The 22,549-nt window shown below is 39.6% G+C and overlaps 1 protein-coding gene and 2 long non-coding RNA genes across 5 annotated transcripts in view; 2 read left to right on the top strand and 1 right to left on the bottom strand.

The window, feature by feature from the left end:
• Positions 1-1,710: 1,710 nt before the first annotated feature.
• LOC145518521 (uncharacterized) lies at positions 1,711-8,014 on the top strand. Its single transcript, XR_014062953.1, has 2 exons — positions 1,711-3,835; positions 5,279-8,014. It is a non-coding gene; the product is annotated as an uncharacterized LOC145518521 (long non-coding RNA).
• On the bottom strand, positions 5,508-22,132 carry ZNF184 (zinc finger protein 184). 3 transcript variants are annotated; one of them, XM_081523004.1, is made up of 6 exons: positions 21,990-22,132; positions 21,293-21,431; positions 16,529-16,596; positions 13,050-13,176; positions 12,389-12,484; positions 5,508-8,954 (listed from the first exon to the last, which is right to left on the bottom strand). In XM_081523004.1, exons 2-6 carry the CDS (start codon positions 21,297-21,299, stop codon positions 6,994-6,996), a joined length of 2,259 nt encoding a protein of 752 aa, XP_081379130.1. In that variant the 5' UTR covers positions 21,300-21,431; positions 21,990-22,132; the 3' UTR covers positions 5,508-6,993. The 3 variants fall into 3 exon arrangements, with proteins under 3 accessions (XP_081379130.1, XP_081379132.1, XP_081379131.1); XM_081523006.1 differs by lacking the exon at positions 21,990-22,132 and adding an exon at positions 21,650-21,938; XM_081523005.1 differs by lacking the exon at positions 21,990-22,132 and adding an exon at positions 21,742-21,938.
• LOC145518513 (uncharacterized) overlaps positions 22,012-22,549 on the top strand; it is a 59,995-nt gene continuing 59,457 nt past the window's right edge. Inside the window, exon 1 of the long non-coding RNA XR_014062944.1 lies at positions 22,012-22,333. This is a non-coding gene — a long non-coding RNA (uncharacterized LOC145518513). The remainder of the gene's footprint in view (positions 22,334-22,549) is intronic.

Here is a 22,549-nt window from a genome sequence, read left to right as displayed (position 1 = left end):
CTGCAGCACACCAGGTCTCCCTGTCTTTCACCATCTCCCGGAATTTTCCCAAGTTCGTGTTCATTGCATGAACATTGTGAACAGATGACTCATTGGAAAAATCCCTGATGCTGGGAAAGATTGAGGGCAGAAGGAGAAGAGGGTGTCAGAGGATGAGATGGCTGGACAGCATCAATGCAAACAGGTCTAGTAGGTCTCTCTTATTTAAAAACATAGTCAAAGCTGTGGTTTTTCCAGTAGTCATGTATGGATGTGAGAGTTGAATCGTAAAGAAAGCTGAGCACTGAAGAATTGATGCTTTTAAACTGTGGTGTTGGAGAAGACTCTTGAGAATCCCTTGGACTGCAAGGAGATCAAATCAGTCAATCCTAAAGGAAATCAGTCCAGAATATTCATTGGAAAGACTGATGCTGAAGCTGAAGGTCCAATACTTTGGCCACCTGATGTGAAGAACTGACTCATTGGAAAAGACTGTGATGCTGGGCAAGATTGAAGGCATGAGGAGAAGGGGACGACAGAGGATGAGATGGTTGGATGGCATCATCAACTCGATTGCCATGAGTGTGAGCAGGCTCCAGCAGCTGGTGATGGACAGGGAAGCCTGGCTTGCTGCAGTCCATGGGGTCTCAGAAGTCAGACACGACTGAGTGCGAGACTGAACTGAACTGATTTAAAAACATTCTTAAATTCACATGCTGCTTTACCCACCCAGCTAATTCTCCCCTTAGAGCTTCCAGGACTGTGGCTCAGCCAACAACTCAATTTTGGCCCAGTGAAACTGATTTTAGACTTCTGGACTACAAGTCTGTGAAAACAGATCTGTTGTTTTAAGGCACCAATTTGTTACAGCAGCCAAAGAAAATGAATACATTTTTCTTTTGCTCTTGCTCTTTCAGGCTCCAGGTGGTAATGTTTTCCTGCAATTGTTAGATGCTAGTGTTCCACTCTCCTTTGCTGGTTCCCTCTCTTGGTTAAATTTTCTTCAGTTAAACTAAGTATGGCCATTAGTTTCTGCCTGGGACATTGCCTAGAGGTGAAAAGGGACCAAATAAGAAGTGGCCCCTGAAAATACTTTGCTTCATCAATAGATGCACTCCTTGTTTCCTGGTCTTCTTGGGCAGTGCCATAACTGTGGCTCCAGATTTCTCTTGGCCCCAAAGTAATCTGCTCAGAACTACATTGCCCAGAGGCCTCAGTAAGGACAAATTCTCTTGGACCTGGATCTTGAGCCTTTATGCTTTCTCACTAGTCCAAGATGGAGAGGAATGCCCTCACCTCTATTCAAGGGTGAGTTCATCCATGGCCCAGGCACCCATCTGAGCCCATCTGAGACAAAGATGTGTCTAAAACAGGGTCTAGAATACAGGTTCCATCACACTGTGAGGTCATTCATATCATCTCCCTCCTCCCCCAAAACCATCTTCCCAAGGACAAATCCAGAGAAAGAGACTTCTCTGACTTTGGTCTTGTCATAGATTTTTCCTGGGTACCACTCTCTACCATTAGCTGGACAGATATACCACCACTAAATTTTAATAATTGCTGTTTATAGAAGAAAAATGTAATTAATTTTTTAAATGTCTTGCTACATGTCTTAAACTTTGAACTGTAAACACTCTCCAGCACTGATAGGCCACACAGAGAGCAAAGTAATTATATGTGATTTAACATTATATCTTGTTTCAATGCAGCAAGTAGATGTGATTTTTTTTTTTTGCCACACCGTGTGGCATGCGGACCAACCAGGGATAGAACCCACACCCCTGCATTGGAAATGCAGAGTCTTAAACACTGGACCACCAGTGAAGTCCCACGTATACATGATTTTAATTTTGCAGGGTGTTTTTGTAGTTGAACCAGAATTTCTTCAGGGAAACAACTTGATTCCAAATACCTTTATATGTTGAAACCTGAGCTTTAGTTCATGCAAAGACTCAGTCTGGGGTGGAGGTGCTATGGTCACCCCCACATAGGCAGGACAGATCTTCCCCACTGAAAATTTGGTTCAGATGTCAAGTCTGATGTCTCCCCACATGCCCCAATAGAGTATGAAAAGATTTATTGTCCATAAATAAAACCTTTCTGGGGAGAGCACAGCAGGCTCCCAAACTGTCCTGATAATAGCCCAAGAGCAGGGAGGGATTCCCATATCAGGTTTATGGTGGATAGGGCTGGACTGGGATTGGGGTTCATGCATGTGAGCCAGGGATTGTGTGGTTTGAACACCCTCTACCCAAACACCAAGGGAGGAAGCACCCAGGCTTGCTTATTTAGTTTGCCCAGATAGGAAGCACAAGGGGAAAGGAGGGGGCTTGAAAACTGTCAGCAGTCAGTCATCAAAAAATAAACAGACTCAATTACAGGTGGTGTTTTGCATGAAGGGTCAAGAAACTTATGGAAAATAATTCATCCTAAGGGAAATGAAGGTGGATATGTTCCAGGTATCAAAGGCAGAGTGCCAATAGCTCAGGTCAAGGATGATTTTGAACAGCATATGCTATCTCATGTTGTACAATCATCTTTCTTAGCTGCTTGAACTGTAGAGAGATCAAGTAAAATTTTTCAAAGTGCTGTTTCTTCAGCAATCTCTATTAGCCCCGAAAGGCAAACAGGGAGGCATCTCGACTTTTTAACATAGCTCTTTAAGCCCCCTGAACTCATATCACAGTATTCACAGGCCCTGTGTCCCTCTATTTTCTCAGTCCCTTCCTAGTTTCATTTCCTTATCTCTCCAGCCTGGATGCTATAATTTACCTAGGGAATTGGGCCATGATTATGATCATGATGAAGTATTGACCTCTCCCCTCCATCCTCTTAATGTACTTTCCCTTCTTAACCTTCAACCAGTTAATCAATTATAAATACTTAGTGCCCAGCATTTGGGGTAGTAAGCCTAGGGGGTCATGCCTCCTTCCACTGTCTTTCTTCTTCCTCTTTACTGTAAAATTAGGAGGCCCAGGTTCTGCAGTTACTATTTATTCTTGATTCAAAACATTCCCAAATTATCAAATCCACTAGAACATTTGGCTATGTTCTCTCCTGTTTTAACAGTCATGAAGCAACAGTCAGAACTGGACATGGAACAACAGACTGGTTCCAAATAGGAAAAGGAGTACGTCAAGGCTGTATATTGTCACCCTGCTTATTTAACTTACATGCAGAGTACATCATGAGAAACGCTGGGCTGGAAGAAACACAAGCTGGAATCGGAATCAAGATTGCTGGGAGAAATATCAATAACCTCAGATATGCGGATGACACCACCCTTATGGCAGAAAGTGAAGAAGAACTAAAGAGCCTCTTGATGAAGGTGAAGGAGGAGAGTGAAAAAGTTGGCTTAAAGCTCAACGTTCAGAAAACTAAGATCATGGCATCACTCCATGGGAAATAGATGGGGAAACAGTGGAAACAGTGTCAGACTTTACTTTTTTGGGCTCCAGAATCACTGCTGATGGTGACTGCAGCCATGAAATTAAAAGACGCTTACTACTTGGAAGGAAGGTTATGGCCAACCTAGATAGCATGTTTAAAAGCAGAGACATTACTTTGCCAACAAAAGTCCGTCTAGTCAAGACTATGGTTTTTCCAGTGGTCATGTATGGATGTGAGAGTTGGACGATGAAGAAAGCTGAGCGCCGCAGAATTGATGCTTTTGAACTGTGGTGTTGGAGAAGACTCTTGAGAGTTTCTTGGACTGCAAGGAGATCCAATCAATCCATCCTAAAAGAGATCAATCCTGGGTGTTCATTGGAAGGTCTGATGTTGAAGCTGAAGCTCCAATACTTTGGCCACCTCACGCGAAGGGTTGACTCATTGGAAAAGACCCTAATGCTGGGTAGGATTGGGGGCAGGAGGAGAAGGGGACGACAGAGGATGAGATGGTTGGATGGCATCACCGACTCGATGAACATGGGTTTGGGTAGACTCCGGGAGTTGGTGATGGACAGAGAGGCCTGGCGTGCTGCAATTCATGGGGTCGCAGAGAGTCGGACACGACTGAGCGACTGAACTGAACCATTTATACTGTTTCAAGGTCAACCTTTCTACTTGTATACTGAAGCTCACTGCATCTAGTCTCTAAAGGCTCAACCTAGGACATCCAAAGATACATATGAAAATTAGTATTAGATTTTTTTGGTAAATAACAGGGAATTCTTTGCTTCATAAAGAACTATCTGGCTTTTTTAGTTATTTCTGCTGCTGCTGCTGCTAAATCGCTTCAGTCGTGTCCGACTCTGTGCGACCCCATATATGGCAGCCCACCAGGCCCCTCCGTCCCTGGGATTCTCCAGGCAAGAACACTGGAGTGGGTTGCCATTTCCTTCTCCAATGCATGAAAGTGAAAAGTGAAAGTGAAGTCGCTCAGTCCTGACTCTTAGCGACCGCATGGACTGCAGCCTACCAGGCTCCTCCGTCCATGGGATTTTCCAGGCAAGAGTACTGGAGTGGGTTGCCATTGCCTTCTCTGAGTTATTTCTGAGATCCTTTTATTTTTGAACAGCTTCAGTGGCTGTGAAGCCTCTAAGATAAACTGAATCCCTCTGCTCCTTTTCTGGACTAATTATAACTTCAAGGAAGAAGTTATGACTTCTAACTTCAAAATCTCCCCTTTAGATTTTAATTTTGCTCTACTCTTTTGAGTATGATGTTAAGGAAGTAATGTTAGTGTTATAGTTGGTGTTTATGGCATATAAATGACAAAATTAAGAAAAAAAGTTTGAAACTTAAAATTACTCACTCTGCTCTTAAAATAGGAGTAAGGAGGGAAGGTTAAGTACATGGCTAAGGGACAGATCAAGTGATAAAGGACCAAACCTTAGTTTACCAAAGTGTATAAGTAGATTGGTATGTCTGAAAAACAGCAGCAATTGCAAATTCACCCACTTTGGGAAAACTGGGATAGCTAGCAGAGAGTTGTGAGATCGTGTTAAGTTCTGGAACCACACTGCCTATCCCTTCTCCAGGCCTGTATTATCTGGGAGTGGTTAGCACACATCCATTCTGAGAATATAAAGGCATGAAAGATCAGATTTGTTTTTAATAAAAGAATTAAGTTAGGCAGTGATCACACATTCCCAGTGCTCTGGGTTTGATCTGACCGTTATCTATGAAGAGATCAAATTAATGGAACAAAGTAAGATCTTCCAAGGTTAGTGAGAAATTCCCAAATAAATTCTGTTCCCTCATATGGGAATCAGTGTGGCAAAAGAACAAGAGTCTTCTTGTCCATTCCAGACAAACTCTGATATTTTCTATTTTGGGATCTCCTTTGAAACAGGAGGACCCTTCACCTGGATATAGAAACTTCATTTCCTCATGCTGTGGGAGTGGCTCAGATTCCAACCAAAGTGTATCCTATAACCTGAGATCCATTCCTCTCTGCCAGTGTTTACCTCTCTGCTGTGGGATAAATAAAATTCCTACGTAAGGGAAGCCTTGAGAAATTAAGAAATACCAAGATGACATTTCTTCAAGGATGTTTCAAAACAACAACAGAAAAAAGTCCCGAGATTTAAATGGCTACTTTATTTCCTGAATTCTGTTCTTCACTGCCTGGCATCTTCATTTAAGGAGGTGACAAAAATCTGATGCAGGTCACTGGCATTAAATAAGCAAAAATAACTGGATGTTTTTCACTTGAAGTGAGCTACAGCACTTGCTCCCCCAAATCTCCTTTGTGGGAAGAGTCTGGAACCCCTTTATATAAATAACGATCAATTTCAGTGCTACTTTTTGTTCTCAGAGCTCCCCATTCTCAAGGCCAGGCTAGGAACTTGTCAATTGCTCCTAAAAGAGCTGACCATGTAATCAAACTGTATCTGGAGAAAATATGAGGGCCAATCTCTTTACAGCTAGATTCACATTTATTTCTGGCTCAAATGTTACTTTGACTAGGGTTGTCACAAATGGCCATGCAGCCTATGGGCCACCCATCTTCAGGGGTGTCACTCACTGTCATCTGCTTATGATATCAGGTGGCCAAGGAAAAGCAAATAAAATGACCATTATTTTATACAGCCATTTAATTTCTGCACTTTGGTAAGGAAACAAATTGACCTTACCTCTCAAAGTTTGAGAAATCAATTTACAAAACAAACTAACAGTCAAAATTACATTATGTGTATGCAATAGCTACCTGTGAACTTCTAGGAGTAGCTACAAGGAGGTACTAAGGGAGTGAGTACTGAAATCTAATCCAGTTGTTTTTTCCAGGGTACATATTAGGAGTTTAAAAAAGATACTGAAACCTGGACCCTACTCCCTGGACCAGTTAGTCACTGGTGGTGGAGTCTTGGCAACAGAATTTTATAGTTACTGAAGTGATTTCACTATGTAACTAGGGTTAAACAGCACAGATGTAAGCTATAGAAGAGGGTCTATGTAGTGGTGATAAACTTCTAGAATGTTAAAACATACTAGAAGAGAAAATAATAGGAAGGTTTAATACCTGTACTGACTTAAGTGAGCCATTACATGCTCCTGAATTGTTAATTTGAGGCTATTTTAAAATTCTTTTTATTAGGAATCAGTTACTTAAAGAACTTGAATGTGTTAGAACAGGAGCATAACAGACCTCCAGTCTACTTGTTGAAACATAAATGCTTTCTATTAGCAAAACATGCATAAATACATATACTCTAGATGCAACACAGCAAAATGCTGATGTATAACAATCCTATTCAAGAATATATTGTGAACATACAAAACTGAATATAAAACTCCAAATGACCTTTGAAATGACCTACTCCAAATCCCTCGGTTCACAGAGGAAACTGAAGCTTAAAATGGCTGAATTTGCCAATGTCACAAAATTGCTTAACAACATAATCAGATTATTTCAGCCCAAAGCACTTGCCATTCCACAGCACAACAGTGAAAAGTAAAAGTATTTTCAGCAGTTTCTCAATCCACTCTGACTCTTGTGTTGAACAAAAGGACAAACCAGAGTAAATGCATCCCCGAATAAATGTATCCCCTATGATCCTAGAAGAGTCATATGCCAGGGTGCAGTCTCTGATGTTTGTTGAGAGCAGAACGGTATCTGAAGGTTTTTCCACAATCATTACATCCAAAAGGCTTCTCTGCTGAATGAATCCTCTGATGCTGAATGAGGTAAGTGCTCTGGCTGAAAGTCTTCCTGCATTCATTACAGTTGTAAGGTTTCTCTCCAGTATGAGTATTCTGATGTTCAGTCAGATGAGTGCTCCGGCTAAAGGTTTTGTCACATTCATTGCACTTATAGGGCTTCTCTCCAGTGTGAATTCGTTGATGCTGAGCCAGATGGGAGCTCTGGCTAAAGGCCTTTTCACACTTATTACAATGGTAGGGTTTTTCTTCTGTGTGTGTTTTTTGATGTTGAGCAAGAGATGAACAATGTCGAAAGGCTTTGCCACACTCAGCACACTCATAAGGCTTTGCTCCCGTGTGAATTCTCTTATGCTGTGTAAGGTGTATGTTCTGGTTGAAGGCTCGCCCACATTCATTACACTTGTAAGGTCTTTCTCCAGTATGTATTTTCCTATGCTGAATAAGGGATGAGCCATAACTGAAGGTTTTCCCACATTCATGACACTGATAGGGTTTCTCACCAGTATGAATCCTTTCATGTTTAGCAAGAGATGAACTTCGAATAAAAGCCTTCCCACATTCCTTACATTCATAAGCTTTCTCTTGGGTATGAGTTTTCTGATGTTGATTAAGGTTTGAGAGATAACTGAAAGCCTTTCCACATTCACTGCATTCAAAAGGCTTTTCTCTGGTGTGAATTCTCCTATGCTGAGTAAGGGATGAGCAGTAACTGAAAGCCTTTCCACATTCATTGCATTTGTAAGGTTTTTCTCCAGTATGAATTTTGAGATGTTGAGCAAGGGATGACCAGTAACTAAAGGATTTCCCACACTCAGCACAATCATAAGGTTTCTCCCCAGTATGTGTTTTCTGATGCTGAGTGAGGTTTGAGTGCTGACTGAAGGCTTTACCACATTCATTGCACTCATATGGTTTTTCCCCAGTATGAATCATATGATGACGAATAAATGTTGAGGGTCCATTGAAAGCCTTCCCACATTCATTACATTTATAGGTTTTCTCTCCAGTATGGATTTTTTGATGTTGAGTAAGGTGTGTGCTCCTGGTAAATGTTTTATCACATTCGTCGCATTTAAAAGGTTTTTCTCCTGTATGGATTTTCTGATGTTCCATGAAGTGGCCTCTCTGGCTAAAGGCTTTTCCACACTCATTACAAGTATATGGTTTCTCACCAGTGTGTATTCTCTGATGCTGAACAAGGTGGGTTCTCTGACTAAAAGCTTTCCCACATTCATCACACTTATAGGGTTTCTCTCCAGTGTGAATTCTTTGATGTTGAGTAAGAGATGGACCTTCAATGAAGCCTTTCCCACACTGATCACATTTATATGGTTTATCTCCAGTATGAATTCTTTGATGGTTTATAAGGTTTTCACTCCGGCTGAAGGCTTTTTCACATTCATTACATTTATAGGGTTTTTCTCCAGTATGCGTTCTCTGATGGCGAATAAGAGCTGAACAATAAGTAAAAGCTTTCCCACATTCATTGCACTTACAAGACTTCTCTTTTTTAACTGGGTTTAAATTCTGTTTGACACTTGTTTTAGTAGAGGTCTGTTTTGGAAATATTTCTTTGTGTGTTAAAAGGTCTAAACTCACATTGATGCTTTTTTCAAAGTCATTACTTACATGTGCTCGCTCCAAAGTTGGTATGGTCTTTTCAGTTATTTTTATTTCCCTTGGCAGTGTCTGTTCGTTTGCCTGCTGCCCCTCTGCACTGCCTTTGGATTCACAGGTTTCTAAGAAGTTGGTGCTCCAAGGATCATCCCTTTTGTGCTTTTCTGCTACTGCCCCTGGAGATGGCTCTTCTCCAGAAATGCCCAGCTCTGAGGCTGTCATGCTATTTTCTGGTCTTGTCACCCAGTCTGAAAGAAAAAGAAAATGTCAGCATTCTCTGAACTGAGGGAAAAAAGACAAATACAGCAGCAGAAGTGTTACTGTGGGGATGACCTAATGAAACTAAAAATAAAGCCCTCAGGGAATTCTAAGAACTTTCAAATACAGGCTTATTATTTGGGGAGAAATTTGGAAAGAGCTAAGGAGAATGATAAATAAAATATGAGAGCAGCAAGAGACTGCCTAATTTAATTTCACAGATAATCTCTACCAGGAAGGGAACTCCATTTAAGGTGACAGTAAATTTAGAAAGTGTCCACAGACATAGCTAAAAGGAGACAAGATGGACTGGATCTAAAAAGGGCAGGCTGAACAGGGATTCCTTGCCAATGAACAACAAAACAAAAATCTAAGAACCATGATTTCAAGATAAAACAAACAGAAGATATGACTTGGGCTCCATGGTTTATAGCCTAGAAAACTGAAGGAGTACCTGTATCACTGCTAGAAATGAGAAAGTTGTAAATAGCAAAGAAAGTAATTTAGGTGGAGGAAGATAACAAGGACAACCCTAGGCATTTTGAGAATTAGGAAGAGAAAAGGAGGACTAGACTATAATATGGTGTTTGAGGGGATGGAAGATGCCAGAAGTAGCAGAATAACTAAAATGTTCAAATATAGGATAGAAACTATCAGCTCAAAAGAGGAAGGAAAAGAATAGCTAAAGATGTAAGAAATGTATGTGAAAAAAGAGCAGCAATAAGGAAAGATCCTTGAGTGTGTTTAGTGTAATGGATGAATAAAATATACTTATGAAAGAAAGCAGTTTTCAGCAAACAAGCAAAACAATATAAGAAACCAGAAAAGTACATAATCAGGAAGTAGAGTTACACTATTCTGCTGTCTACTCTGGGATAGTTTGTCTCCTGCCAAGACAAGAAAGATGATGGGGTAGTCAGTGTTGGCAGATTTAGTAAAGAAAAAAAGGCTGTATCTAAAACAGCATTTCTTTGGTTCCACTGGTAACAGGAAGGTACAGCAGACCTCCAGCAAATCCTGAATCACCTGCACTGCCAGCCCTGTTGTGATCATCACCATTATCACTGCAAGCATGAGGAGCAGGGCAGGGAGCCAGAGCTGCCTACCATCCCCTCCATACCTGGAACCATGGGTAATGGTGTAGCACCTATCAGCATGCAGAAGGGCAAGCAGCCTCATAATAGCAATATTTCTCTAGCAAGGACAAGAAGATTAATGCAAAACAAGTTTGCAGGGGAACAACCAATCAATATAAGAAATGGATATGTTTTCCACAACAAAACTGACACTAAGAAGGATATACTTGTATAGTGAGTGAAAGGCACTCAGTCGTGTCTGACTCTTTGCGACCCCATGGACTAAACAGTCCATGGAATTTTCCAGGCCAGAATACTGGAATGGGTAGCCTTTCCCTTCTCCAGTGGATCTTCCCAACCCAGGGACAAACCCAGGTCTCCCACATTCCAGGCGGATTCTTTACGAGCTGAGCCACGAGGGAACTACTACTTGTACAGTAAATAACCATAAAAAATACCTCCTGGAAGTACTTCACAGGGAAGGATATGGAGACCATGGAGTCATATGCTGTTCAAGGCAAAAAGAGTGTAGAAGTGACTGATCTTGAGCCAGGTTGGAGATCCAGATGAAAGCAATAAACATGCAACAGACTGACCAATATCATCCACACTGTCATACTGTGCATGCACTAACCAAAAGAGTAACCAGAGTATCAGGAGTAGGGTAATAAATGAAAGACTGGAGAAAATTCCAGAAGGCCAGACTGAATAGTACCACTCCTACTGCAGGAAGTAATTTTCACTTTATTATACAGTATGCAAAGTCAATGGGCAATGACCACAGTATATTCCAACACCTTGTGTGTGGAGAGATAATAGAGGGTGCTGACATTCAGGCTGCAAAAGAACAAGGTAGACTAGTAAGACAGAATATGTGTGTATATATATATATATATATAGATATAGATATAGATATAGATAGATAGATAGATAGGTAAATAAATAAATATCTATATCTATATATCTCACAATCCTGCAGGGGCCAAGTCACCAAGACAGCCTAGAAAGATGGTAATAAAGAGGACAGGAAAATGATGCAGACAAGGGCTTGGGCCAGTGGCCACCTCATTGTAACTTTCCAAAAGTTAACAAACTGTAAACACAAGTTAATAAAGCTCTTATTTTAAAAAAATTAGTTTTTCAAATTGTGTTCCATGAAACCATCTTTAAAAGAAAGATTTTAAAGGTGCAGTATTAAAAAAAACCAAACTAACCAGAATCATGGTTGGGAGGATGGGGGAGAGAAATGTTACATTCTATCCAACTCTTGGAAATTCATAATTCCCAACTGTGTTAAAAAAAAAAAATCTTTGAGTGGTTCTCTAATAAGAAACCTGCTAAAGGACGTCCCTGGTGGCACACTGGATAAGAATCCACCTGCTAATACAGGGGACATGGGTTGGCTCCCTGGTCTGGGAAGATCCCACATGCCATGAAGCAAGTAAGCCCATGTGACACTGAGCCCGTGCTCCAGAATCCACAAGCCAACACCACAATGCGAAACTTGTGGTCTGCAACAAAGACCCTGCACAGCCAAAAAAAAAAAGAGTGAAACCTGCTAAAATTTAGCTAATTCAGCACTTCCCAAATTTGAACACTGCATGCTTTTTTTCTCCCCATAAAAAAGGACCCCCTATGCCTACCTCATTACTTCTGAAGATATATTCCTTACCTAGAGTGTCTTAGTTTCTATATTTTTTCAGGGTCAGATCTTTGAAGAGGTCTCTCTGTGCAGTTTAAGAATCAAGGTTTAGAAGAAAGTTATTCATAATGTCAAGGACAGGACAATACTGTGTAGGATAAGAAGCTACACAATGAGATTAAGGCAGGAATAGGTATGAAAAAAAACGACATCTACAGGTATGGAACTCACTTTTGCAGAGTTTGGTTGGGAAAACAACAAGGCAGACTGGATGGTGGCCAGATAGATTAACAGTGTTGAGTAAAAGTATCTGGAATTTAGGTACCTATCTCTGTTTGAAGGTACTGGGGATGGAGCCTAGAGATCCAAAAAGAAAACTGTAAGGGCTGAAAAGTACTAATAATTATAAGACTTGGGTCCCAAAGGAGGTTGGGAAAGGATAGAATCCAGATTCCATGTCAAAAAGTTGCTTTTAGAAAAAAGCAGGAAGGACACATCCTTTGAAAGTAGTATGAAAATGTATATGTATTCACATGTTGAGATTTAGTGTTTTGACAACACATAAGAGAGTACAGATGCCTTTCCATTCTCCACAACAGATACTTTAAGGAGAAAGCAAGTACATCTACATTTCAGATGTAAAATCCTCTCATCAGGCTGGTGGTCCGAGTTAATAACATTCATCTGCCAGGTATCCACTACTTACCTCCAAGGGTCCCTACTGGGATGCTGGGCTCCACAATCCATGGCTCTGTCCCTTGCTCTAACTGGGAAATCACATCAGGTTTGGAAACTTGGAGTCCTAGTCATTGGAGTAAAAAAAAAGTTACCTTTCTGCAGTGAGAGAAAAGTGCCCTCTCAGAGTTCATTCTCATCGCTGTCTTTAGAGGAAAGGAGAGGTGGACAAATCAGATGGAAGTAAAACATATACAAAGCTTCGATGTTATACGTTCCCAAATGTGGTATAACTTGGGAACTGATCTGGGTTCAGAAAAATTATTAGTTTGTCCTTCTACTTACTAGAGAGAAAGCTGCTCAGTCGTGTCCGACTCTTTGTGACCCTGTGATTCCATCAACTGATTCCCAGTCGATGGAATTCTCCAGGCCAGAATACTGGAGTGGGTAGCCTTTCCCTTTTCCAGGGGGTCCTCCCAACCCAGGGATCAAACCCAGGCCTCCCACATTGTAGGCAGATTCTTTACCAACTGAGCTATGAAGGAAGCCTACTAGAGAGTAGAAACCTTTTCAAAACCTTTTGAACTTTGGAAGTCTTTGGTTCCTTAACTGCAAGGAAAAAACTCACCTAAGTACGTGAGTTCCCTCCTCCTCCACACCTCCAGATATTAACTCAGAAAAGTCATCCTTACCTATAGAGACCAGATGTGTATAATTCTCCAATGTCACATCCCTGAATAAACCTCTCTGTACGGGATCCAGCTGTTTCCATTCTTCCTGGGTAAAGTCCACTGTCACATCCTTGAAGGTCACTGATTCCTGGAAGACCAGACATATTTCTGCTTAGCCATAAAGCATTTACCTTGGAAAGGGGCAAATTTAGCTATACTGATAGAAGTAAGGGAAGTTCTGGGCTATCTGAAAAATTATTTTGATAATTCCTTCTTTGCAAAATGAATATAAAAACAGAACCTGGCTCATAAGATTACTGTAAGAATTAAATAAGAAATGTTTGCTATCAAATGCTTAATTTAGCATCTAGCAAGTGCTCAGTCAACGTTGACTGCTATTGTATTGATCTTCATAATTATCATCATCATCATCATCTCTGTGTTCCAAGATATCTCAAGTATCAAGAGTAAACCTACTAACATCAATAATACGTTTTACTACTATAAGTGCAGGAACAGCCAAAAATATGTTTGAAAGAATCTGGGGAGGAGACTTACCCTACCACATTTCAAAATATACTAAATAACATAGTAAAGTATACTGAAAGATAAAACAGACTGGTCTAGTATGGAATAAAACTCAATGAAAAACAGACAACCCAAAATACAGCTTTGTTTGAAAGAACTAAATGGGATTAAGCAACTTTCAAATTAGCTTTGAGAAGATGGATTAGTCACTAAATGGTGTCATAACAAGTAACTATTAGAGAAAAAAATAAGGTGAGTTCCCTACTTCATGGCATCACAAAAATATTTGCTGGATTAGACATTAAATTTTAAATAAAAAGCAAAAATAACATAATAGAATAAAAGACATAAAAATACTTTCATAAGCTTGAAAAATGGAAGGCAAAAATTATGAGAGAGATTGACAGATAAAACTACATAAAATGTAAGGCTTCTGTAAAAAACCATAAACAAAATGCAACATTCTGAGCTCCTGCAGATAGCAAAATGGATAAAAGATGAACAACCTACAACAATAACAAAAAAAGGCCAACAACCCACACAGGCAATTCATCTAAGGCATTAAAACCATGAAAATATGCTCCAAGAAAAACATAATAAAACAATGAGATATCAGATTAGGGAACATGGCTAAAAGTGCTCATGTGTATTACAGTGGGAACAGAACCCTAATGCAATCTACCCAGGATCTATCAAAACTTTAAATGCATATATCATTCAAGCCAAGTTTGTAGCTTGTAGGAATTTATTCTCTAGAAACACCCCAGGATGCAAAAACATATGTAAAAATATCCTTGCAACATTGTTTGTGAGGAAAAAAAGTAAACTTAAATGTCCATTAATAGGACAGTGGTTAAAGAATTCATGGTACATCCATACCAAAGCAGTTCATGTAGACATTTTAAAAATAAAGTGTATCAAAAAATAAAGTATCTCTATATGCACTGATTAGGAAATGTATATTATTATGTCATATTAAATATCATATTAAAAAGGGCATACATGGTATTAGGCCATTTTTATTTTTATGAATAGGAAAGTTTGTATGTTAATGCACAGAGAAAAAGCTAAAAGAATACACTACCAAATATTATCAGTGCAACTCTAGTGGGACTCAGAGGCAATGCAGGGGAACTTTCTGAGTAAATGAGTTAATTTTGTTTTAAAACAGATGAATTATTGGGACTTATAACCATGACAGAGCAACTGGACTAGCTTTCCCAGTGTAAACAACTATGAAACTCCACAATATAACTGAAACAAGGGTTTTAGTACTTTGAACAGCAGACAGAACAGAACTGTGATCCCTGAGAAAAGGGAGAAAGTCACATGAGCTCCACAGATCCTTCAATTTCCTGCCTGGAAGCATCTCCAGACTGCAGAGCAGGGAGGAGAACCTGAGCAAGGCACAGTGGTCTTCCTGAACTAAAGAGACACAGGTGGCAGCTCAGGATTACAAAGGCAGCGGATTTGCAGGATAGATACTAGAGACAAGGGAAATGTACAGAGGAGGAGCTCCAAAAATCTGGTGTAAATACAATCTTCACAGGCAATAACAAGTTACCAACATGACACAACTGAACCCAGAGTTAAGATGATATAAGCAATCAGCTCCCACAAACAGTCCCAGCTCACCTCAGGAGCAGGACAAGTTTAGCCTGTGAAGAAAGAGTTAAAGCAGCAAGTCCGGTTTGCTCAATCTTTGCTAATTTCCAGGGACACTTGGATCCATGTTTCTGAACCTTAAACAAGCTCTGAAAATGAATGTTTATATAGTCAATGACTGATGAAGTTATTGTGTGCCTGGAATACTGGGGCAGGATGTACCAGACTGTCAGCATTGTTTAAAGTATACGTGAAGATTTATGAGGCACATGTGGCGCCCAGTTTGAGGCCTGCACAACGACTAGTTAACAGCCACAAGGGAGCACACACGGATGTGATCAGCTCCCTTTTAAGAACTCTGGACTGAGAGACTCAAGCAGATTTCCTCGATGAGAGACATTTCTCATGTCTCTGTGGACAACAGCAAGAGAGAAAGTACAGCCTGATTTCTTTGGAGCCTTATAAGTATCTTTTTCCTTCTGATCCTACTGTGTATCCTTTGTGGTCATGATCTCTATTCCTGATTTATGCTGCTGGGGTGGATGAATCATCCTAGCAAATCACTGAAGTAAATGGTGGTCATAGGGACCCTGAAAACACAGCCCAATAGTAAGACTACACTAAATCAGCCCTAGCAAAGCTTACAGTGCAAAACCAAGCCTCAAAAAGATCAAGCTTTGGCCCTGATGGGATTAACAGGATTGGATTTACCCTCCTGCAATAAATAACCAAAAAATTCCAGACAAAATGTATGAAACAAGTTTCCAAGGCACTGAATCTCAGATAACAAAGAACAGTGATCTCCATGAATCAGGAAACAAATGAAGTGAGCCCTACAACTGCTCCAGTTTACTGCTTTGAGAGTTTCCAGGCAGGGGTGTAGCGAAGTGGAATTCAAGAGCCACCCTGCAGATTCTCTGAACTGAAAAGACAATGCTGAGTTTGAGGAAGTCAAGGTGACTAGAGTTCACAGGACGGAGTACTATACAGTTACACAAGAAAGAAGCAATGAGAACTGCATAAACTCTCCTAAACCCTCTAGACTACATACATTTTTGTTGATTCTCCATTTTCCATGGTACTCATTTCACCTTTTTAGTATTTATATTTTTGTAGCAGTCATATTGGTCTATTCAGGTAAAATATCAAGTTTTGCTCTCTCATCGCTGGCACATGGCAAGATATAAGCAAGAAGTTAAGTGATGATTATAGTAGTCAAGTGGAGAGGCAGAGTTAGGAAGAAAGTGGTTGGCAAATGGGAGCACAGAATGAATTGCCAACATTGGTTCTTAGATAAACACACGTCACACCAAAAGAATACACAATTCCTCTCTAAGGACTGAAATGTAAAGGAAATCTCAACTTACCTGAAAACTAGCTGATGGGAATAAAGTATGTCCCCCTTGGAAAAGGGCTGACTCTGGAGCAGACAGATCTAGCAGAGAGAAAAGAAACTACAATGAATCCTGTCCAAGTTAGCTATAAAATCCACTTATTTTTTTCTACATGAAAACAGCAGGAACTATACCATTTCCTTCTAAAAACAAAAAACAAAAAAAACAAGGTAACTGCTGACTAGGACCCTGGTACTTTCATCAACACACTTAGGAAGTAAAGAATTACTTTAAGATTCAATTTTGCCCCTACATACTTACAGTCACTTTCATCATACAACTTAATCCATATTCTTCATTAAGTGAGGCAAAATATTTCTGCTGCCTTCTGACAATGTACATGTATAAAGGGAATTTCCCTTTAACATCCCTTTAACATGTATCCACTGTGGCAGTCTGGATGGGAGTTTGGTGAAGAATGGATATATTCCCTTTATACATGTACATATTCTCTGCTACATATAAAATATAAATTAACAATCAGATTACTTTCCAAAAGTCTTCCCCTCACCCTTTGAAACTTTGCTATTAATACAAATTAAATATCACAATGACACATACTTAGCTACATTACCTACCCACCAGAGTGTCTAAAATTCAATAGACATGGACAGTACTAACTACTGGCAAGAATACAGAGATTAGAACTTCTGTACATTGCTGTGGGGGTAAATATTTACCAATCATTAGAAAAACTGTTTGGCAGTATATATGAAAGATATACATATACCTGCTCTATGACTCCACAATTCAACTCCTATGCATATTCCCAGAGAAATGAGGGGTTATGTCCACCAAAAGACTTGTACAAGATTGTTCATAGAAGGTTTATTTATAATATGTCCAAATCAGAAAGAATCCAAATGGCTTTCAGCAGAATGGATAAACTGTGGTATATTCATACAATAGAATAGTATTCCAAAATATAAAAGGATGCTTTACCTAACAACATGGATATATCTCATAAACAATATTGAGCAAAATAAGACAAACACAAAAGAATATGTACTATATGAGTACATTTGCAGGCATACCTCATTTTATTGTGCTTCACTTTATTTGCACTTCTTAGACACTGGGTTTTTTTAATTTTTCTTTTTACAAATTGAAGGCCTGTGGCAATCCCATATTGAGCTAGTCTATCAGCACCATTTTTTCCAACACATTTGCTCACTTCATGTCTGTGTATCACATTTTGGTAGTTTTCAACAATATTTCAAACTTTTTGCTATTACTGTATTTTTTATGGTGGTCTGTGACCAGTAATTTTTCATGCTACTACTCTAACTTCCTAAAGGCTCAGATGATGTTTAGCATTTTTTAGCAATTACCTATTTTTCTTACATTAGGTATATACACTTTTTTACACATAGTGCTTTTTGTACACTTAGACAACAATATAGTATAAACATAACTTTTTTATATGCTCTAGGAAACCAAGAAATTCATGAGATTCAGTTTATTTCAATACATGATTTATTACAGTGGCTGGAACTAAACCCATAATATCTCTGAGGTGTGCCTGTATATTAAATTCAAAAACTTAGAACAGTGGTTACCTCTGGAGGGCTACTGACTGACAGGCACACAAGAGAGACTGCTGGGGCAATAGAAATATTCCGTATCTTAGTGTGGGTAGTAGTTACACTGTATATAATATATATAAATTAATCAAGTGGTATGCTCAAGATTCATGCACTTAATGTAGTAACTCAAACATCAATAAACAAAATGAAAACAAACTTTGCTCTTGGGAGGTCTATTCAGAGTAATGGTTGACATGAAAGTCCAATTCTCAAAAAGGAGAGGAAGCAATAAAAGCAACTGTTATTCCAGACTTCATTTTGCCCAGTAACGGAAAAGAAATTTTGTAAAAGAAATCTTGAGAAAAAAAAAAAATGAAGATTTTTTCATTGAAGTTTTTAAGAGTAAGAGATGTTGTACACAGACAGATATATAATCCCCCAAAAAACAAGAGAGACAACATCAAACTAAAAAGCAAAAGAGACAATTTATAAAATAAAAGGGCAACCTATGGAATGGTAGAAAATTTGCAAATCATGTATCTAATAAGTGGCCAGTATCCAGAATATATAAGGAACTCATACAAATCAATAGCCCAAAAAAACACACAAATGATCCAATTTAAAAATGGGCAGAGAACCTTAATAGATATTTTTCCAAAGAAGACAAATGGCCAATGTATATGAAAAGGTCCTTGATATCACTCATCATCAGGGAAAATGCAAGTCAAAACCTCAATGAGATATCACCTCAGAGATGTTAGAATGAATATCATCACAAAGACGAGAGATAAATGTTGGTGAGCATGTGGAGAAAAAGGAACCTTTGTCCACTGTTGGTGGGAATGTAAATTGGCATGGCCGCTATGGAAATATAAATATATACCATATTTTCTTTATCCATTTATCCACTGATGGGCACTAAGGTTGCTTTCATGTCTTGACTATTATAAATAATGCTGCAATGAATATGGGGTTGCAGATACCTCTTTGAGATAGTGATTTCATTTCCTTTGGATACATAGCCAGAAATGGGATTGCTGGATTGTATGGTAGTTCTATTTTTAATTTCTTAAGGAATCTCTGTATGGCTTTTTACAGTGGGTACACCAATTTACATTACCACTAACAGTGGGAATATACACATATATAATGCAATACTATTCAGCCATAAAATGGAAGGAAATCCTGTCATTTGGGACAACATGGATGGAAGGCACTATGCTAAGTGAAATAAGAAAGAGGAAGACAAATATTGCATGATCATACGAGTGGAATCTAAAAAGGCAGAACACAGAAAGAAATAGCAGAATGATGGTTTCCAGGGGCTGGCGGGTGGGGGATATAGGGAGATTTTGAATAAAGGGTATAAATGTTCAGTTATAAATAAGCTCTGATGATCTAATGTACAGCATGGTAATTATAGTTAACAATACTGTATCATACACTTATAAGTTGCTAACAGAATAAATCTTAAATATCCTCATCACACACACACACACACACACACACACACACAGACAAATATATATGGTGATAGATGTGGTTAACTAACCTTACTGTGGTAATCATTTTGCAATACATAGGTGGATCAAGTCATCCCCCTGGATAACTTAAACTTACACAATGTCAGGATCAATTATATCTCAATAAAGCTGGAAAAAAATTTTCTCAGCAATGCTTTGCAGGTTTCAGTGTATAGATCTTGCATGTTTTTGTTGGTTTCTATTCTTGTTTCATATTTTGGAGGCTATGGAATTCTTATTCTTATTACAATTTCAATTGTTCATTGGCAATAGAATGAAGGACAATTGATTTTTTCATTAAACTTTTTGTTTTGTTTGTTTTTGTTTGTAGATACACACACAATTGTAAGAAATAAAACAGACATTCTTTGTACCTTTAGAAAAAAAGAGGTGAGGACAAATATAAGGTATAGCTCAAATCTAAGTAAATAATATAAATAATGTTAAGATTTTTAGTGATATTAAACAGATCCAAGAAAAAGGACTGTATGATAGCAGTTAGGTTAAACCAAATGACTGCATAGCCATACCTAAAGAATGTAAAGACAATGACAGCATAGAAAGAAGTCTAGAGTGACATATCACAGGGCTCTGTCCTTACCCATAAAGTTGGAAAAAACAGTTAAAATACTGAAAAACCAAGTTAATATTAATTACTGATTACTCTGACAAGCTAAAATACTTGGCCAAAAAAATTGATCATAATAAATAAATATGAAGTCCTGACATTAAGAATAAAAAGCAATTCTATTATACAAGGATGACGTCAATCTAGTTAACAGCAGTTTCCGTAAAAAAAAAGATGTAGGACTAACAGCATATCGCTGATTTTTAAAAAGCAAATACAATGATACTGAACAGCAGAAATATCCAAATCAAAAGACATCATACTTTTAAGATGTTTTTCAAAGTACGTCTAAATGACTATGTGTAGTCTTAGGCAATGCATTTTAAGAAGCATGCTGTCATGCGGTAGAGTTTTTAGAAAAGAGGTCTAGACAGAACTGAAGCAATCTAGCATGCACACTAGATATATCACATGGAGACCCATCAAAGGAACTGAGGCTATTTTACTTAGAAAAGAGAGAGAATTTGTGAGTAGGAGTTGGAAACAGCTGAACTCACATATCTGAAGGACAGCAGTGTTAAACAGAGAGCAGTCTCTTGCTTTCGAAGACTAAGAACTAAGATCAACACAGAAGTTACAAGGAAAGGCACTTCTGCCTAATATAAGGAACTAAAAAAAGAAAAAGCCAACAAGGGAATAGTCTGTACTCAAAATGGAGTTTAATACCGCCAAAGACTTAACAGATGTTAAGGCACAGGCTTAACAGATGGCCAACACCCAGGGGTATTTCAGAACTGATTCTTGCACTTGAAGAGATGACTACCAAGATTTTTTCTCACTGTAAGATTATCATTCTAATTTTTAATAAATACAAGTCATGTGAGGATCATAGACATTCTGAATCATTACTCCTTTTCATTCCCCAATCCCAAAGCCAGGCAGAACTAACTCTTCCTCCAAGTCTCTCCCTATGATGTAACTGTTTCTTTTCTCTATCCTCATATATATAAGGCTCCTTTCTTTCACCTCTTCCAGCTCTGTCAAGTATTTAATCCTCAGGTCAGGACGTTTCTTTTGCCATCATTATCCCACTCTCCCCCGGCCAAGTCATCCCTACTACCTTCCATCTCAGGCGCTCATCCCGTTCCTCTTGGAATCTGGACACCAGGGTTTCCCAAGCAGCGTTATCTGGGTCCTCTTTCTGGAGCCCAGACGTCCAGCAGGAGTCTGAGCCCTTAAACACGCTGAAGCTGGTTGCCCTAAAAGACACAAGATGGGGTCAGCGGCAACCGTTACACAACCACACCTTAAAAGAGTTTTACACAGTGGTCAAGAGATCCTTGGAAAAGAGAAATGCCCAGAGAGAGCATTAAAGAGGCAAGTGGCACTCCTGACGCCGAACAAAAACTGAATGGAGATCGAGTACGCAGGTTTGGCCGCAGATTAAAATAAAAAAAAGAAAATGCCCGGCGCCTACCCTAGAATCCGGCTAGAGGCGCCCATTTACTCGAACGGTTACCTCAGTGCACACTTGCGGGCTCACACCCCCGCGGGCTCAAGAAAACACACCTGTTGCGGAGCAAAAAAGCTGGGAGGTGGACAAACAGGGCGGGGCCCGGCTCTAGGCCTTCCTCCTAGGCCTGAACAAAAGAACAAAGCCCTCCCAGAGATCGGGGAGGAACAGCCCCCACACTGAAGGAGGCGAGGGGCGCCCTCTTTAAGGACTCCCCAGCTCCCTCCCGCAGAGGCCGCTCCTAGCCTAGAGTGAGAGAGGTGACGTCACGCGGCCGGAGGGCTGCCGGTTGCCATAGTGATACCTGGGCTTCCCTCTAGAGCGATTCTCACACTCCGATCCCGGGTCCGGAAGCTCTGGGACAATCACCAAACCTAGCGAAGGGAGCCGAAGCAGCTGGACTTTTCCCTTGGCCAACCTCTTTTCATGCCTACAGCCGGCTTCAACGGCCACTTCCGGTCGTGCGGGGAGAACCCCACCCCCACTTACTAGCGGTAAACGGCGCTCCGAGGCCATACAGGACTACGATTCCCAGAATGCTCCACGACGCTAAACTCCATTTCCCAGAGGCCTCAGCCAACGTGTGAGATCTCGTTGAGCGGGATCGAGCAATTCTACCCGCGAATAGTTTGTTCCTAAATGTCTCAGGTAAAAAGTTCGTTAGAGCTGTGGCTCTCAAGGTTTTGTGACCGGACTGATTGTAAGAATACACTTTTATATACAAATATAACTCATAAACGTAAATAAGCATTTCATAATGCATTACTTGCCCTTATTACTTGTCCGGCGTTATATTTAGTGTTCTGTTCCTTTGTTTAAAAAATTCTAGTCCTGACCCGTTATATTGTTTTCATGACTCTAAAA

Source organism: Giraffa tippelskirchi, chromosome 8, assembly GCF_054371585.1.
Source record: "Giraffa tippelskirchi isolate mGirTip1 chromosome 8, T2T-mGirTip1v1.2.pri, whole genome shotgun sequence".
In the NCBI taxonomy this organism is placed as follows: Eukaryota; Metazoa; Chordata; class Mammalia; order Artiodactyla; family Giraffidae; genus Giraffa; species Giraffa tippelskirchi.
This window is presented reverse-complemented; position numbering and strand designations above follow the sequence as displayed.